This window comes from Anguilla anguilla, chromosome 8, assembly GCF_013347855.1.
Source record: "Anguilla anguilla isolate fAngAng1 chromosome 8, fAngAng1.pri, whole genome shotgun sequence".
In the NCBI taxonomy this organism is placed as follows: Eukaryota; Metazoa; Chordata; class Actinopteri; order Anguilliformes; family Anguillidae; genus Anguilla; species Anguilla anguilla.
Genome location: NC_049208.1, coordinates 21217565 through 21237383, shown reverse-complemented (window position 1 = coordinate 21237383; position 19819 = coordinate 21217565). Strand labels below are relative to the sequence as shown.

Sequence of the window (19819 nt, the reverse complement as noted above, 5' to 3'; positions counted from 1 at the left end):
AAAATATATGCCAACTGGAGAAACAGTAATGGTTGAAAAAAAATGTCTTCATAAATCCAAAAGTATAAACTGAGCCAAGAATAATTAGTCTTGCTCAGTACAAAATGTATATTTTCATGGTATTTGTTGTGGTTGTCAGCTCTACTTTGGTCACACTTTCTCCTGATTTCTCTAGCCAGGTGCTTGAGCTGATGGTCTGAGGGCAAAATCAGTTCCACATTCATCCACAAAAGAAATGTTTAAATAAATCTTGCCATCAGAATATCATAATCTTCACAACTGTTTAGTTGAATGTGAAACGTCAAAGAGAAAAATCCAAAATTGTTCCCTTGAGGCAAACTCATTTGCACACTCATTTGCCTGGTTGTTGTTTTTTTTTTTTTTTTTGAAAAGGCAAATGTATGTAGGGTCATTGATGGCATATTTTGTCTAGGACAATGCATCAGCCACAGCAGTGATTTGATCAACTACTGGTTGATTTTAATTCCTGCCTTTTAGGAATGGTCTTCCATGTGGTCTCAAACTTACTTACTTACTAAACAAATTTAATTAACAAAATTAAAAAACATATCACCCCACACACACACACACAACAGTGTGCAACTGTATATAAAGCCTTGCCCATTTCAAATCAAATGTCCTAATACACCAAGCAAAAACACTCTTGCAGCTTGTTTCTATGGACATTCTTCAGAGCTTTATTAAATTTATGTGTTTTTGAGCTTATTAGCAACACCTGCTTGGCATGACTCCCCTGCCAACTGAGTGGCAGCCCTGTGCTTGAGCTATAATAAGTCAAAGACTTTTTTATTTTCAGTGACACTCCCAAAAGTCAACATGCTTCAAGAAACATCCCGGCAACATAAGTGGAGCATCGGGGGAATCTAAACCCATAAATGTAATTTAACTGTAGCCCCCCAGACATCTTCCACTGGTACAGAGCCACTGGAGGAGTCCTCCAGTCAGCTACCCAGCCTATGTGGAGTTCCGGAGTATCATGTTTGTTACTAGTAAGTTTATGTTGTTTTCGCTGGCATGGGTGCAGACAGGGAAAATTTGACCGCCCACTCCCAAAAAAACAGAAAACTCTAAAAATAGCCCTGCTAATAATCTATGGCAATTCTGCAAAATCAGCTCTGACACCCCCCCTCCCCCATGTGCAAACCCGATCCCTGACTGCTCCAGTGTTTCTGTTCCTCCATGAGCATCCACCGGCCAATCGTTTCAAAGGCTCATGGGTTCTGAAGTAAACATGCAATTTCAATCATGAGGCCATCATTCCATAATTTCTAGATTTTGTGACAAGTTCATTGTAAATAAGCACGACGGCCGGTTAAGTGCATTATACAGTTTATTAATGGTCACACTGGCAATAGTTACACATTACTTTTGGTAGAGGTTATAATCAACAATGTATGCACCAAAAATCTGAAGGACAAGTCAAATAATGAAATTAACAGTGACAACACTTGAGAAATATCACTGCAGTGCAAACAAACTCCCTTTAGTTACATCACATCATGTGTGCCTTTCTACAGGCTGTAATTTGTCAAGTGGAAACACTGACTGAGGTTTGCCTAGAGAATCAATTCATTAATAACGTGGTGCCCTATGACCTGGAACTTTTAACATAGCATTTCCTTTCAACAAAGTATGGTTCTACAAGGGACAGACAAAACATCGGTATTCAACACCAAGGCATGCTACATTTCCAAAGCAAAGGGTACCAGGCTGGGATAGCTGGGAGGGATGCCAACTGGAACTGGAAAATAATAAATGCGCTTCATAAAGACAAGTGAGCGAGGGGGGCGGTTTAACTGGATTGACCATGGTGTGCTCTTGGGGGGGGGGGGGGGGGGTAGATGAGCTATTTGATCATTCTAAAATGTTACAGAACTCCCAGTCCATTGCAAACCAAGCTTGTGCCCCAGGGAACAGCAGCTGGCATCAAGGCCCAATGGGTGACAGACATCACTTGTGTCTACCAATGCTAGGCTGTGTGACCCCAAACGTTTGACATTACTGCTCCTCTTGTTTCTCCTTACAGAATGGTCGCCTCATCTTATGTGAAGACCTAGTCAATAAACTTGAGGAAATTATTTATAATCACAGAAACCCACTGTGTTTTATTTTGCTGTTGAAACTGACATAAAGCTGAAGTACTATGTTAAACCTGTTACGAAGCAGTTTAAGTTGCTTTGCTCTTTCCTTTGAACAGGACGTTTCTGATCATTTGAGAACAAAGAGCAGCATCAGATACAGGTCCAAACTATGAAATAGTCCGTCCTTCACAAACCACCGCTTCATACACAAAATGCTAAAAAGGCTAAACAAAGTAGTGTCCACAGTAATACTCAACAGAATTATTAAAAAATAACATTTCAATTATTTTGGAAAAAGTAACATCCTAAAATCATCTAAACACCTAAAATCATATTCATAAAGATTCATAGACGATTTAAATAAATACAACATTTAAATAAGACGCAATGTATAAATAACTTTTTTCTTTTTTACATTTCTGACAATTCACAGAGTCCTTTCCCACGACTACCCTGGGAGGCTAAATAAACAAATGAGTTTCATTCCAGTACACCTGCGTGAGCTAGCAAATGGGGGTCTCCTCCATTCTCAGAGAATAAACAGATTGCATCAGCGTTCACGTCCACTAGTTCCCTAGTATTGAACGGTCATCCAGATTGGAACAAGAACGAATCAACATTGTGGCCTGCCAGTATTTTTTGCAGTGACTGAGGTCTTCCAACAACATTTAGCTTTTTTTTCCCAGATGGGTCAGGAAAAGTTTAGATATTGAAACTCATGAGTCAGTCTCCATGACTGCGTCTTTGCACCCCATGCAGCTCCTGTGAAATATTACTGTAAGGCCCAAAGTACAGTCTGATTCAATTTCCAGCAAAACCAAAAAACAATCTTAACCTGTTCTTCTATGTGCAGTAGACCACATTTTCTATGCTGTATACAGCTGAATCAATGTCCCCAATTATTTTGGAAGTTTAACAGCAGTGACCAAAAAGCTGCAATAATGTATTTTGAAAGCTTTCTGTATCTAATTTTGGATAGTTTCAAGGTACCAACCAAAATTAGACAAAGAACTAGTGTTCTGTATTGGAACTTGTGGTGGTGATGATTTGAACATTTTGGGCAAAAAACAGTATTAAAATATCGACAGTATTAAAAAGAAATTAAAATTTTTTTTTTTTTTAAATCTATCACCAGGGCAGCAAAAATGTTACACAAAAACAACATGATTGAGGGAAATTTGGGGGACACTGGGAGAGCAGTGTGGTGGGGTTCAACCTGAATTTTAATAAGCTAGCTTGGGCTCAAATCAGCAAAGCCATAATGCTGTAATCTAAATTCAACTTCACAAAGAAAAACAAGCCTCCCACTCAACTGTCAGTACAGATTTCAGTGATAATTAAGGGCAGTACTTTCACATGACAGCTTCTATTGTTTCTAGGTCGGATTCTTTTTTTGGGGGGTATATTGTTTTTCAGTCATCGGTAAAGACAGCCATTTTCTGGTCCACAATGCTCGTCAGTCTTTTCTCAGTTCTGTAAAGAATGCATTGAAAGAAGAGCCATCTTTGCTGCTATTGTTTTTCGTTTTGTTTTGAGGTTTTTTTTGTCATTGGGAACACATTTAATTTTTCTTTTCTTTTCAATTCTTTGTTGACTCTGTTAACATTTTAAGAAGATGAGAACAGTTGGCACATGTCAGATTACAACTAGAGGATCAAAATTATTTGCATTTACAAGCTTTGTACAAGCAACCATCACTTTCCTCTTTGTATCTAAATATGTTACAGTACAGTACCTTTGGGAAAGTAAATATGTAAAATTAAAAATACCTGCAATTAGGATTATGGAAACTACTGATTCTTAGCATGTGTATAAAAATTGCAGTACAACCACCACGAGCAATACATTAGTAGCCAACAAGATGCAACTTGATCGCGTTTTAAATAGCTGTGCACAGTATATCTGATGTGAGAGCTATGTACAAGCTGAATGACAACTAAAAGAGGAGTGACACAACATTCACCTTTTGTACAGATGTCTCTCACAAGTAGCAACACAAAGTCTGTTTAGTGCATCTGCCTGTTAATTTCCCAAACTGTGCAGTACATTTCACTATTCAGCTATACATGTAAAAATAAATATTACTACAGACTTTTAATAAATATCTGAATCAGAAAATCTACATTTCACAGCCCTCTCTCCCTTTCATCATCTGTGGATCTTATGCTTATGCTGATATCTTTTTATCTATTTTTTAAATAACTTTTTTTATTCTCTCACCATGATTCACTGAAACATTCAAATGACTAAGCGAGATGACAACATATTTCACTTCGGCTGGTATGAATCCCATCAGCAGAGGTGAATTTACAAGCGAAACACAATCTGGAGTTTGATACAGTACAGACATCTGACAGAACCCCTGGTCAGAGAATGGGTGCCATTTATTTGCGGTTGGTAAGACAGACTTCATTTGGCTTTACTGAACAATATATTCCCCTTTTTTCTACATTGTATTGACTCATTGACTGAGCTGGTACTGTTTCACTAACAGCTGCCCGAAAGGAAATGCTGCTAAAACAGGCGGACTTCTCCAATTCACTCACAATGTGCTCTATTTTCTACTCCGCTGGACATACTGCATGTATCACAACTGCCAAACTAAAGGTGAGACTAAAGGTAAAAATATCTTTAAAAAGCATTAATTGAAATAGAATTATTTTCATAAACCTACATACATCCGCTGCTCCCAATCCAGGTTGCAACACCGCTGCTGAGTACTTCAACAGCCATCATCCTGTTCCTGTAATAACGCTTCCTATCAGCTCAGACCCACCAGCTTTTCTCAAACATAATAATTAGCACGTTAGCATTTATATGGCCTAGGAATGGCGTAGCCAGTGACCTGACATAACTCAGGTCTGCTAACTGCAGTTCAAAAGGCTGCTCTTTCAACTGCTTAGCTGTGCTTTTTAATAGCGCTGAGGGGAACTGCACACAGTGACAGGAGGGGGTTTGTCTGCATCTGGGACATTCTGTTGCAAAGCCACACGTTTCATTTGGGTGCAGGGGGGGAGAAGCGGGAGGCACTGTGACACACAAAGTTCTGGGTATATATATATATATATATATACATACATTTTTTTTGGGGGGGGGGGAGGTTATGGGGCTTACAGCAGCTTCCTCATGCGGCGAGTGTGTTTGTCGATGTGCATGGTGGCATGGTCAGTAGAACTGGCGATGGCGTCGAGCGCCTCATCCTGACGCTCCAGCTCCGTCTCGGCCTCCAGGGCCAGGGTCTTCAGCTGCATCAGCATCTGAGTGGTGAGGCAGGAAAACAAATGAAACTGCTTAAATACTGAGAGTGTTAGAAAAAAACAATGTCACCCATACATCTGTTTGTGATACCAATGATATCTCAAACAGCTTCCTTCCTGGTTAATGTAAGTAGCCGTAGTTCCATTGGTTTTTAGAAGCAAATACAGTACTGAGAAACAATAATGTGAAATTATCACAAAATTACCAGAGACAAAACTGTTTTGGAATTATGACTTTCTATAATTTCCATGTACAGACCTCTAAATACGTAGCATTAGAACAGCCAACAACAATACTTTAACATGAAAAATCTGTATGTGGTTAACACCTCAACCAAACTGTATGGAATTAGGCTGAATCACCATACTACCATGCCCACTGGTCCACCTTCCCAACAAGCGAAAAAAAAAATGTTAAAAAATAGACAGAGATTCAGAAAATATATATTTCTAAAGATTAATGTAATTTTCAATTGGGACTCTTGCAGCCCATACAGACATTCAAAGTTGCCAAGCAGCCAGTTAAAAAACCTATTATTGCTGAAGAGCAGCTGAAATATATCGTTTTCTGCCGGCGGCCATTTTGGTAACAAAACAGATGTACTTTTGAAATCTGTGTGTCCCATTACCAGGGCTTTAGTGGGACTGCCAAGGTTCCTGTTACTCAGCGGTCAATGGCATCCATTACATTTCATGTCTGCCAATTTGTAGGGATCCATCCATCTGCCTGCCTCCGAAACTGTGTAGCCATGCACGACACAGTCAATAGAACAACTTAAACAAACCAGGGACACGCCAAGTAAAATCTAATAAACACTCAACCCAAAGCCCTCCGTGGCAGTTACTAAACTAATATTATCCCATCCTACACATATACACACCCAGTGACATTATGTCAGTCTTCAGCAGCCGGTAGACATGGGCATAGCTGCAGACCACAGGAACTGTGCCAGACTGGCAAGAGAAGACAGCTGCTGACTTCACGCAGGTCGAGTGACCGCTGGCATCACTGACCCAGCATGTGCGGTCGAGACGACAACATGGATTCAGTGAAATCAGCGGGGTGTGAGACACGCAAACCCGACAGGCACAATGACTGTTTTAACTCAGGCCCTCCTGCAACTGTCAGTCACCTGTCCACAGCAGTCATACACTTTGGCTTCAAAAATGTTCATTGTAATGTATTTTCCTTATCAAGTCACTATACATTAGCTATGCATTTAATGCATAAAAGTAGCTATTTCAGATGCTCTAAAATGGTTCCATGTTTGTTGTTGGGACAGCAAAATTGTTTTTTGAGATATTTTCAAATATTTTCTTACTCCATGTGTGAAGCAGCCAGAGCTAAACATTTGTTACTGCTATGAACTGGTTTGTAAGAAACAGGCTATCTAAAGTGTCCTGGTATACACATTTATGCACATGGTTCTACATGGCAAGCTTTGGTCATCATTTGTTAAAGGCAGAGAATGACACATTGATGTGCCTCAATGGGCATTTGTCTCCCTTGTTCTGTCATGTATACATCAATGATATAAGCATCTAACAAGAGAGGAATAATCTCTTAAAAAATAAGTACCCCAGGGAGTAGTGCTTGGCCCCTTTGTGTTTCATTTCACTTACTTTGGACTATGCGCAATACCTTATGGTTTTTCCGCTATGGCATCTTTCTTCACTGCCCCATCCCCCCACCCCCCACCATACACACACACACACACACAATGGAATGAGACTCCTGCTCACATCCAAACAAGAATATAAAATTACTCTTGATGTTACTACATACTTGTTTGCTCCTACTCTGAATGTGAATAAATCTGAATAGAATGGATGATCAACCTCAGATCATATTCCTCCTCTTTTTTATGATGCACTGCACAGTGTTCAGAGCATGAACAACAGCAAAAAGAGGGCATTACCTCAGCACTGCAGTGATTTTGTTAAGAGAACAGTGGGATTGAGACTGTTTTCTATTTAGCTTTGCCCAAACTATGGTGCACACAGAGTTCCCATTGTCTTATCACAAGTCGCCCAAATTGGTGCTAAGGAAACCACAAACTAATGGGAACCTGTAACACCAAATTAGCCGGAAAAGTTTTTTAAGAGCCTGTAACTATGTTTTATTTGTGTAAAGAAATCTAAACTCTGATTATGGAGATGGCCACCAACTTTGAAACAGCAAAACTCCTTGACACTCCGCTTATTCATGCAAAGTAATGACTTCAGCACGTACTGGGTCAATGCTCAAGCAGACAGGACCTGGAGGAAAGTCCATGCCACCCTATTTCCACAAAAAGCTGTTGTAAATGGGAAGCGACGTAGGAACCCTGAGCTGATGGAATATATTTCAGAATACACACAGCCTGGCAACTTTATAGTTTCTAAAGCCTTTAAAAAGTAATTTCACTCACTGTTTCAGCCTGGCTTCGCTTACTACACAATATTGAAAAATGCTTCCTTGAAAAACTCTCAAACTAGGCACTGAAGATCAAATATGAATCAAGATTCAGCAAGTACATGGTCTATTTCTCACCTCAAATGTTTTTAGCGCAGTGGTCTCAAACTCTATGTGTATGCTGGTTTTTATTCCAGCCTCAGATCTTGATTATATAATTAGTTCAATTATTTTCTGAATTAGGGATGCAGGTTTGCACATAATGGTGACCCAACATCTATGGTGATACACATTTTCTAAATAAAAACTTGCTTATATTCTGTGCTTCAATGCAGTTAAATGCATATGGCTGAATGAGTAATTGGACTCAATTAAGGCAGCATTAATTGGTTGGAATGAAAACCTGCATACACACGGCCCTCCATGGCAACAAGTTTGAGACCACAGGTTTAGCGGATTTTTTAGGTTGAATATCAGAGTTAGGTTGTCATTTTTCTGCAAGTTTGAAAACGTTGGACTGAAACCAATCTAGCCGCTCAGGTGCCGGCAGCGTTCCGTCACATTAAAAAGTAAACGAACAAATTTCCGGCAACAATTTCCCAAACGGACATCTTGATTGACATTTATATGACGCAGAAGTACCTTCAAAGAGGTACTCAGACATCACAGTTGGGGCGGGAGTAGAGTGGAATGCAGAAGTAAAATTTCAAACATTAGAGGGCGGTAAAAAGACGTTTTTCAACCAGTTTTTCTCTGCCAAATGATATTATTTCAGAAATGTTGAAATAATGACATGAGATTAAAAGGCTTCATTATAAAGTAGGCATACAAACATGTTTACAGCTAAAAAAACGTAATCTAGAGTGTAATTACTCTTTAAAGAAAGAGAAGCACTCGGCAGAATAAACTGGAATTAAGCAAGTCTTAGCAAGGTCACAGTCATTCAAGCGCCAGCGAGTAAGAATTTCATACTTTATTAATTCTTTCTTTAACCTCTGCCAACTCGCTATCCAAGGCATTGTGCATGCATCGATACCTCTTCAAAATGTCATCAGAGACACCACCCTACCCTGGACAAAAATCCTTTTTAGAGGATTACTTTTAATAGTAAATTACCATTTGGTTGCCATAGCACTCTTCAAAGAATTTCGCTGGAACACGTAAACACAAACACATCAGCTCTTCATTCGCCAAACGTCCTGAAACGGCCAAAAGAATGGCAGGTGTTTACGGCAGCTTAAAAACAAGACACGCTACTGCAGCGGGAGTGTCAGCGACGGCAAAAAGAGCTTTGATGATGATGATGATGACGACATTGTTAAGACTTATCATTACCTAATAAACAGCAATTACATAATTAAGCAAATGCCTTAGCAGATTAACTTAACACCGAAGCTGTTTTTGACTGTTGCACATTGTAGATCACAATGGCCAAGTAAATGCCATACTGTGAAGTGATGCTGATGTCGACCTTTACAAAATCGGAATAATTGGTTAATTGCTCTTTAACCCCCATATCCTTCGAGAGACGTAAATGCAAGACATTTCTGAGCTTTTCCGTATTAGGGAGGACATCAATGGAAAATTTCACCCAGAATTTAAACGGTCTAATATTTGCTTGGGCATACAAAGGTCATTTGAATAAGATCAGGTTCACAGACGTAAACAAGCAAGAAAAACACTTTTAGAATTTACTATATACATATACACACAAATGTACATGCATATACATATAAATACAAACACATGCACGCACACACGCATACACACACACACAGACACACACAAACACACGTCACACACACACATGCAAGCATATACTTTCAAAGATTGCAGTTCAGTTAACAAGCCAAAATGAGTGTGTATTTGATTTCCGACCAATGTCCTTAGTGAAAAGAACAACAGCCACGCATTTGTGACGTGCTCGTCTGAGCTGATGTTAAGAATATGCCTACTTTGTACACAGTACTGGGCGCCTTTTGAAGAATGTACAAATATTTAACGAGACCGTACAGTAACTCAGCTGATTACCAGGAACCCGGTCATTTGTGACAGAAGTGGCAAGGGGCTGTTACGTTTAATCCCGATCAGTACTTGCAGGGAGTGAAGAAACGAGGTGGTGAGCCTGTTCGCAGTCTTGCTGCTGTCCGTCACTGTTGGGGTCTAATCGCATAATTAATCGCTTTGCGGTGTGTCCACAGACGAGCGGTTCCATGAAAGGCTTGCAGGCCATCGTGGCTTGTGATAGCGCGAAACCGCTCTGCTGCCAGCAAACTGACTCACCGACACGATGAAGTGGACTGAGAAAAAGGCTAAACAAACGGAAACATTTACAGTGTTACACCGTGAGGTCCCGTAACTGCATGATAGGATTTATCCAGTGTCACTCTGTGGTATTAGTTTGAATTGAATAAACCATTTAAATTAGACAAATAAACCTTCATTGTCCTAGTAATTACAGGCACTCGGGAACCTAATGCAAACATTATCGTCCCATTTGCTCGGCTTCCTTGCACAGTAACAATGCCAGTCTTTCCTTATTGGTGCATTGTAGTGGACTCAGAAACCCTTAAAACTGTTTATTAAATTATAAATATAATTTCTAACCACTAATGTGCAAATCAATCAAAGGTCTGGCCAAAGACTTGAGTGAACATTTTATATACCAGTGAGGATGTCAGGGAACTGCAAATGGGATTATCTGCATGACACAACTGTAGAACACAGTTCTAGGGTGGGGTGTAGGGCCATATAGGTCATAAAGATTTTTAATTAATTCCCTTTGATCAAAGAAATTCTTTGCATGGCAGGAAATTTATTTTTAAAGAATAATTTGGTAACCTACACACATATAACCACGTGAGGTATAACATTGCTATATAAGATGTGTTGAAGTTATGTGAAGTGTACTTTCTTACTTTAGACCACAAACCCTGAATGCCCCCATACCAGCCAAAAGACTGTCAGAAACTTCAGTCAATGCCTAAAATATCCTTTAATGGACACACAACTATCTAAGCCAATTGAAAACATACACTGAAACATAAATATCAAAAAACATTTTTTTAAACCAACTATCACTTTAAAACAGTAAAAACACTATACTACTTCAAAAGTGCTTATTTTTTGCAATTTTGCCTGAAATATTATAATACCTAATTTTGTTTCGACATGCGTCTGGACTTGTTTATAACATTTAAAACGTATTGCCGTCATGTACAGTGGAAAGAACAGTCTGTATAGAAAAATGTAGCTGCTTGTTGCCAGCTTGTTACTGCACCGTCTGCCAATCAAAAAAAAAAACTTTCCAGAGATAAAAAATTCAAATACTACCAGGAAACAGCATCAGCCCTCAAAGTACATGCCATTTATAGTATTATGCACGTAAATGTTTTTATTGCGGAGCAGTTTTGTGACCCAAGGCCTGAGGGGTGTAAGAAATGAACGGCCGTGGAAAGTTCTCCCTCTCGGGTTCTGAGCGTGATGTCGGCGCTCGCTGAGGACCCCGAGTGAACCGCTATCCTGAGGGAAAAGGGGGCGCTAATGTGTGTGTGTGTGCGCGCACGTGTGTGTGTGCGTGTCTATGCGTGTGTGTGTGTGTCTATGCGTGTGTGTGTGCGTGCATGCGTGTGTGTGTGTGTGTGCGTGCATGCGTGCGTGTCTGTGTGTGTGTGTGTGTGTGTGTCTATGCGTGTGTGTGTGTGTGCGTGCATGCGTGCGTGTCTGTGTGTGTGTGTGTGTGTGTGTGTGTGTGTGTGTGTGCGTGCATGCGTGCGTGTCTGTGTGTGTGTCTATGTGTGTGTGTGTGTGTGCGTGCATGCGTGCGTGTCTGTGTGTGTGTGTGTGTGTGTGTGTGTGCGTGCATGCGCGTGCGTGTGTGTGTGTGTGAGTGTGTGTGTGTGAGCATGTGGGCAGGGGGGTTAGGGGAATTCCAGGGCACCCGACTCGCCCGTCTGTGCTGCGGTCTGGCGGAAGTGTCAAATGGAAAGAGCGCGGACTCATTCCGTGCCCTCCCGGGCTTACATCATGCTGGCTGCCACACACCGTGGGCACCCTCTCTGCCCGTGCCCACCGTGCCGCCGTCTCTTCCTCTCACGATAAGAGGGAGAGAGTTCATGTCCTACCTGCACTCTGGCTATATATATGCATCATTACACTGTTTCTGCTGCTACATGTCGACAAGCTGGGACATTTAACTTCTTTAAAAAGCCAGCAGTCACCTACGTACACTAGGTGCGCTAAACAGTATGTGCACTGCTGACATGTGTAACCAATAGAATACTGTCATGCAATGAAGTTAATTCAAATTCAAACTGTCAGATTTACTCCTTCTTATGAGACAGTAAGCACATGGGCTTGTTTAAAAGCCTTGCATTCATATTTATGAAATGCTATTTTCCACACCTTTTCAAAACGGAAAATACGAATGATCAAAAAAATTCAAACAGCTAAAATACCAAACTCCTTATTCTTGCCCACGCTGCAAGGAATATTTAATGCCTTTAGACATGAGTGGAGATGTAATACCAACTTTTCCACTAATTAGTAATTATACGAACAATAACTGGCCCTGGTCATAGTTCAGTGCGCTGTGACCTCACAGCTGGGACGAGCCAGACAGACACAACAGCCTCACCTGCTTCAGCTCCTGAGCCTCTGAATCTGTCACCGTCGGCTGCAGGACTTGCACCTTCAGCTGGGCCAGGTCACCTGCAGGCACCTCCATAGGCACCTCTGTCTCCTGGCAACGCTGAATGAAGCCTGTTGCTATTTAGGGGGCAGGGGAAAGAATAGAATGACTCAGATCACATGCCCAATTAGTGATTTACACCCCCAATAGCATGTGTGACATCCCCTTAGCACGACACAGGCCCTCCTTTACAGACACAGACACTCTTTCTGATAATGCCGGTGTCAGAATATAAGGATCAAATCACTAGATATGCAACAGAAAATTTAAAGCTTCTGGCGTTAACTAACCTTTCTTGAGGCCACCTTTTGACTAACCCGAGCCTGCCCCGGATTTGTGCTAAAGGAGTCTCATGGCACTAGTACGCCTAACTTTTTGTGATCTAGCTAATCACCTCCTCACACTAAATGCCAAGACGTGCATGTTTACCAAGCACCTGTCATAGGACTTTACTGCCATCATGTGGTTAAAGAATTAAAGCAGAATGGCAATTCATCTACGTATCCACAATTACAAAAACATCGAGTTTAGACCAGAAAAATAAGGTATTGTAATTTATATGGGGCATGCCCCCGCCAAGGCGTAACTTGGCGGGATGGCATACCTGCCATCCCAATATACACATACACAAAGAAATTTGTATTTCACCACATCCAAGATATGCAGAATATTATGTGGCAGCTCAGCTTTGGAGTGTACAGCATATATTTTCATTGCTATTTGCTGGGATCTGTGTACATTTTCAAATCCATCAAAATTATAACATAAGTTTCAATTCCAAGAGGACCTCATAATAATATAATTTATTTTTCTCATAAAATAATTTTTATTTTTACTTCTTTTTCATTTTATGGGTGGCAGTGTAGAGAACTTAACTTGAAGCTCAAGAGGTTGACTTATCGTAGTAAATATCCAGCTGTGTGTGTTATATGTAAAACATTGCGCCACTGTTTTGCAGTGTAATCATTGTGTTAACTTTCTTTGATAATCACAACCCAAGGTAGTCAATTGCAGTTTATACTGTATTTGAAAAATCTGTCCTAAACTTTCCTCCCCATTTGATACTGCATCATCTGCATGCTATTACCTTTTGTACCTTTAATTAAATTCAGTTTGACTTAGATTTACTGTCCTGGAAAGGCAATTCACATTAATGTAGTAACTAAACATTAAATAAAAGCCCATAGCTGCGGAGTACCTTGTCTGACTACAAATGTTTGCAGAAATGGAACAGGCACATGAATACAGTAAACCCACACATTCCACAGGAGGACGGCCCTCAGTTCCTACCTGCGCTCCACACTGAGCCGCCGTCGGGGTCGCAGGGCGACGTGGCGGGCGTGGTCTGGAAAGCGGCGTAATCAGCGGTGTACTCCACCTTCTTCTTGTACTGCATCTCCAGCAGGGGGAGCACCTCGGGGAGCTTGGCGGAGAGCAGCCGGAAGCCCACGTCGGGCTTCCCGATGAAGCGCTGCCGCACGCTCAGCTCGTAGGGGCTGTGCACGCGCACGTCGTCCACCTCCTCCCGCTCGAAGCGGTGCAGGAGCCGCCCGCCGCCCTCCCGCACCTCCAGCGAGGACACCAGCACCGTCAGCGAGCCCGGCCGCAGGTCCGAGTCCCCGCCCCGGGAGACGATGGCCGGGATGCAGGTGATCACGCCCTGCCTCCCGGGCCCTTGGGGGCCGGAGGACGAGGCCTGGGCCCTGGCAGCCTCTTCGCTCTTGGCATCCTGCTGGCTCTTCCAGGGCATCTTCCCGAACGGCCACCATGGAGGGGACTCCAGCTCTAACAGCAGCCTAGGGACAGTTTGGAAGAATCGTACACTCATGACACATTCAAAAATAAAGCACAGTGATATAATGTAGACATGTGCACCAGGTCATCATCTGTATGGAATTCCTTCATGGTTAAAATCCATTATTCTTAATTCTTAATTATCGACCATATTTTGACGCAATGCACTCTTTACAAACAGGCAAGGGGGTGGGTGACATTTCACAACTATAAGCCAAAGGAAATATAATCTTGCACATCCCCAAAACAATTATATCTTAAAAAGCTTTGTGCTATTTAAAAACAGAGCAGTGGTTTGCAAGAGTGTGGTTTTTTTGTTTGAACACTAAACCTGAACAGCGAACTCTGGTGGCCAAAGACTTTATTATATACAAGTAGACTTTATTACAGTACAAAACTTAAGTTGTCATTTAAACATGAAGGAGTTATGTAAGGGTGATATCCATTTCCATAAATTACCTGTGCACATACCTCTATGAAATGATGAAAGAATGAGGTTGAAAAAATATGCCAACATGTGATTTTCTTCTGTTGAAGGTGTATTTATGACCATTATTTTGCATAGATGACTTGTTTGTAAGGTCAGAATAACTTATTTTGATTGCCCTTGCAACGTTACAAAATGAATGAGATTATTACCCCTATTCTTCCCAGAGATACAGACATCTTCCCAGATACAGATGCCTCCATAAACGGTGGGCATTTTGGATTACCATTGATCATTTATTTCTCAATACCTATTTGTTATCTGGAGCTCTAGCTTCAGTTTAATCTTTACAGATATGTAAGAAATATGTATATTAAAAATGAAGAAATTCTGAGGAACAGGCCCAAAGGCCTGGTCCATTTCCTGTGGAATGACTCAGCTGTACCCATGTCTCAAATTAGAATGTGTAAGGTCAGATGTGAATCTTGCGGTTAAAGAGTAATTGCATTTACTGTTTCAGCCTGGCTCCACCTACGACATAATTTAGAAAAATGCATTCTGAGGTGGGAGGACAACTCTATATGCAAATTAATTTGTACAGTATAGTGGCACCTGACTCATGAAACTCAGATCAAACTGTCAAATAAAGTGTTTCAGATCGAGTATTAATCAAGATTGAGAAATTACATGCCCAATTTCTCTCCTCAAATGTTTTCAGGAATTGAATCTAGCCAATCAAGTGCCAGCATTGTTCTGTCATATTAAACAGTAAACGGACGAATGTGTGGGTGGCAACAATTTTCCGGCTGGATATCTTGATTGACATCTAGGCTACATGATGTAATAGTACACACAAAGAGGTATTCTGATATCATGATTGCGGTGGGGCCAGAATGGAATTCAGAAAGCAAACGTTAGAGGGCAGCACCAAGATGTTTTATACCAGTTTTTTCTGCAATATTTCAGAAATGTTGAAATAACAGCAAGGATTAAAATGTTTCAGTAGGTATATTTCAAGTAGGCATACAAACAGCTAAAAAAGTGATCTAGGGTGTAATCAGCCTTTAAAAACACTCCTCTTCACCTGCTTTGTTCTGTATAGATAACTAGTAGTGTTCTATTAATATTTTTAAGTAATTCATACAAGTGTATGAATCTCTCAAAATGGAGTGCTCCACAGTGGAACATGTGAACCTGAAACAAAATTCCTTTCTCAAACTTGCCGGGCAGTCACTTCAGCAAACCTCTCACTACTCTCAGGGGGAAAAAAACACCAAAGTGTCAATTATCCCAGTGCCAACAACAATTTCAGGGCGCAAGATATGTACTTGTCTGCCACGCCCAAATCAGACTCGATCTTGTCCAGCCCCTGCATGATGTTATCGAACTGCTCCCCCTGGTGGCTCAGCACTTTTCCTGCGTCCTCGAGCCTCCGCTGCGCCCCTGCCACCAGCCCAATCAGTTCCCTCCCTTTGCCCGGCTTTGTCTCAGATGCCTGGGCTCCATTGGGTGACAGCAGCCTCTCCCTCCAGAAGTGCTCCAGCACGTTGTAGACTACCACGCGGTTGGGCCGCAGCGAGCCGAACCAATGTTTGATGTTACCCTCTTCCAGCACGGTGAGGGTGCTGAAAATGAAGCTTGATGACTCCATCTTGATCTCCATGATGCGTGAGAGGCGGAGGCTGGCCAGGCTGCCCTCGCCCTGGTCAGGGGTGAAGCGTAGGGTGGTCCGGGTCAGGGACAGGGTGCCGCTCACCCATCGCTTCTCACTGTTGATGTAGTATGACCCGGGCCAGCTGTGGATGGGGATGTCCCTGTTCATCTTTTTCCCCCTCAAGAGGCCTGTCTCAAGTTCCCCTGGGCTGGATGCTCACCTATCAGGAAAGCTGATGTGTGAGAGCAGTATTTTAGGCTTTGTACTTAACAAACATATAAAGGTTTATATCTATAAATCGTCAGGAAATGTGCAGCAAATGCTCTCCTTAAATTGTTAAAGGACCATGGCTAAAATTAGCATTCAGGGGTGTCAAACTCCAGTCCTGAAGAGCCGGTATCTGCAGGTATTTGTGGTTTCCTTTCAATCAGCAGCCAAGTAAGGCCTTGAGAACATGGTGCGTGAGACTCTTTAGCCATGACGTAAATAAATCACTCATGCTGAAGAACACCGCAAACCAGCAGACACTACAGCCCTCCAGGACTGACACAACTGGTGTAAATCTGGTGTAAAAGTACACTCTTATTCCATACAACACCAGTATACATTTTGTTATTCTCTGCATATTATAAATAAATAAAATCCTCAGTTTTTGAATGTATTTGGTAAAACTACCCAGATTAAAACACAATTCACAGATTTATCTGGATGTGTACCTAATTTTAAATGAAGATTACTATCACATTTCTATTTCCTGATCTCAAGTGTTGTTACTCAGCACTATTAAACAACTAAAGCAACAGTCTACGTGGTTAACACTCTTCACCATGTTTCTTGGGTTTTGGATGCTAATATACCGATGAAAAAAAAAAACCTGGAGCCTATACAGATCTCCAGGACCATGGCTGCAATCCTCTGCATTCGCATATCTAGCCACAGTATCAGCAGTTACATATTTCGATAAACATTTAGCTAACGAGCTCAGTTAACTAACGTAGTTCTATTGCTTTGTGGGTACCATGGGATTTCGCGATGAAATGCACCGCAATCACCAGGTAATGACGTCATGGTACACAGGTAGTAGGCAAGAGGAATACAACATGCAAAGATAGCTAAACTATCAACATACATGGTTAACGTAAAAACAGTTGATTAAAAACTTATATGATTAGCTAGGAGCTAGCGACGAGCAATCAGGAAACAAACAGCAATAAGCCATCCTGACTAACGACATGACATTCGTACCAAGGCAGCCACCGTCAGCTTAAATACTGAATTCTGTACATCACTGGAAACTGCAAATTATTTAACAGGCGACCTTCTGTAGGTAAAATGCTAAATGAGCTAACAGGCGACCTAATGTAGGTTAACGTTACCTAATGTAAGTTAAGTTTAGCCCAGATTTGCGGGTTAGCTAGCAAGCTACTAGCTAAGTTTATTATTAACAGCAACATGAACTAGGCTACTAGCGGGCCAGCAAGGCATCGTGTACAAAATTACTGAACAATATGTTAATACACGAGTGTTTTAAAACATTGTGAACTCTAGTGGTACAAAAATATACGCATAATGTTTTAACCTTTACATACTGTTCCTGTTGTTGAGCTACATTTCTGTTTTGCTTTTTCATCCGCGTCGTTATTGTTTTGCACTTGCACCTGCGCAGAATCCAATCCACACCCACAGTAGTGACAACTTCAATTCAGGACGCATTGATTGGATAGAAATGGAACCCCAAGGCTTGCTTTGCGATTGGAGAACATTTAGCCAATCATAAAGCAAGCTGTGGACAATATTTCATAACTTTATTTTCTGACGTTTTTTCCTGCTATGTGTTTTTTCCAAAGGTTTAATTTAGCTTGTGATTCAAGTACTGGTTTTATATTCGTAAATAGTAGGCCATTTTTAGTGATATGAACAGATTCAATGTTGATGATACACACATAAAGGGAATAGCTGATTCTTTTTCTGTCTCATTTGGTGATGTGATAAGCTACGGGGGCTTGAAAGGCAAAACACACTGGTGATCAGAGTTAGCACACAGATATAGAAAGTAAAAATGGAAACACAGCGCTCTCTGTTGAGACATTTCCCTGCATTTCTTGCATGCCTTGGCTCCATGTATAAGTGTAGAAGACTAGGTTGTTGCCAGTTGTTAATTAATGTCAATGGGTAATCATCTTCACCCAATGTTTCTTTCCTGCAAAGCGGGATTTACTTTAAGATGACAAACCTCCCTTCCTCAGAGCATGTGTAGCCACCACCTGGCTTGAAGATGATACTGACGCTATCATATACGTTCGCCTTCTTAGTCAAAAACCATCTTTGAGGCCAGGATGTCCCACCAACACAAAGCACGGTTAGAGACCAGTGATAGATTCCTCTGATTTGCACATTGTTATAGAAACACATAAAACATAAACTGAATTTTTTTTGTTGTATTTTTACCATTTTTATTCTGGAAATTAATAGTAAATACAAGACAATCTGTTGTCGAACCAGCAGTCACAAATGAGGAATAATCCACTGTAAAACAGGTACTTTACATTTATTAATAAGGATGTGGGCGTTTAACTGTTATACATAGTTACTCTATTTATTCTGTCAGGAATTCTATAAGATTGTTGTTAAAACTGATTTAGTTTCACCCTGGGCTACACATGGAGGCACAATAAGATTATATATTCTCCAAATAACTACAAGACCCGAGAAAAATACTTATTAATAGATTTGATATATTTCAATATCAGGTTTTTTTTTCAGTTCAGTTGCAAAAACAAATATTTTCGTCAAGCGTTTTCATACATACAAGCCTATTATACACACAAAATGACATGTCATGATGGTGACTTGAAGATGTGTGAAAGACCTCACGCAAACTATGTATGAGCTCCACTTAGAATGTATGGGTTCTGCCATAGAAACACAGATGTTGCAGCTAGAAATTGATGGACCAGTACACCAGTTTAAACATAAAATTGCTCTGTGTTTAATGTACTTTATTTTTCAGAGTCTTGGAGCATGTATCAGCCATAAATAACAAAGGGGAAAAAGTGAGAGAGTACTTAAAGTGCAAAGGAGGGAAAGAAAGTCACTGTGCATGTACTTGCATGTGTATTTGCCTTTAGGTCAGACAGGGAAAGGAGGGAGTTAGTTGAGGGTGGGGTGCTTCAACATAAATATTTCCCACGAGAAAGAAATTCAGCAAACTATTCACTTTTGTGCTGGAATATTGGACCACAGTTGTGCATCTCGATTTTACGTACAAAGCCTAAATGTTAGACAGAAGCACACAGCCAACCAGTAAAACAAACAGGTACAAGAGTAATCTGGTTAAATAAATTAGTATCAATTAATTTATTCACGGTGATTAAGGAACTGTGGTTTCTACCCCAACTGCTGGATGTAATTCCCTGAAAAATAAACAGAAATAGTTTATTCAATATCCATAGTTTTAGCACAATCAAATGTATTAATAAGCTGTTGGTCCATGCAACATT

At 40.9% G+C, this 19819-nt stretch overlaps 1 protein-coding gene across 4 annotated transcripts; it reads right to left on the bottom strand.

Moving 5' to 3' along the window:
- Positions 1 to 1333: 1333 nt before the first annotated feature.
- On the bottom strand, positions 1334 to 18015 carry snap47 (synaptosome associated protein 47). Of its 4 annotated transcripts, none has more exons than XM_035429307.1 (5): positions 17899 to 18015; positions 15994 to 16551; positions 13735 to 14240; positions 12391 to 12521; positions 1334 to 5359 (listed from the first exon to the last, which is right to left on the bottom strand). In XM_035429307.1, exons 2-5 carry the CDS (start codon positions 16485 to 16487, stop codon positions 5213 to 5215), a joined length of 1278 nt encoding a protein of 425 aa, XP_035285198.1. In that variant the 5' UTR covers positions 16488 to 16551; positions 17899 to 18015; the 3' UTR covers positions 1334 to 5212. The 4 variants fall into 4 exon arrangements, with proteins under 4 accessions (XP_035285198.1, XP_035285196.1, XP_035285199.1 ...); XM_035429305.1 differs by having other exon boundaries at positions 17909 to 18015; XM_035429308.1 differs by having other exon boundaries at positions 15994 to 16539; positions 17909 to 18000.
- Between the last annotated feature and the right edge of the window lie 1804 nt (positions 18016 to 19819).

Excerpts from the sequence above, each read along its gene's own strand:
- snap47 (XM_035429307.1), bottom strand. The coding sequence starts at position 16,487 with ATGAACAGGGACATCCCCATCCACAGCTGGCCCGGGTCATACTACATC. Across the intron at positions 12,522-13,734 it reads CGGCTCAGTGTGGAGCGCAG|CAACAGGCTTCATTCAGCGT; the intron begins GTAGGAACTGAG and ends CCCCCTAAATAG. Across the intron at positions 5,360-12,390 it reads AGGCTCAGGAGCTGAAGCAG|ATGCTGATGCAGCTGAAGAC; the intron begins GTGAGGCTGTTG and ends CTCACCACTCAG.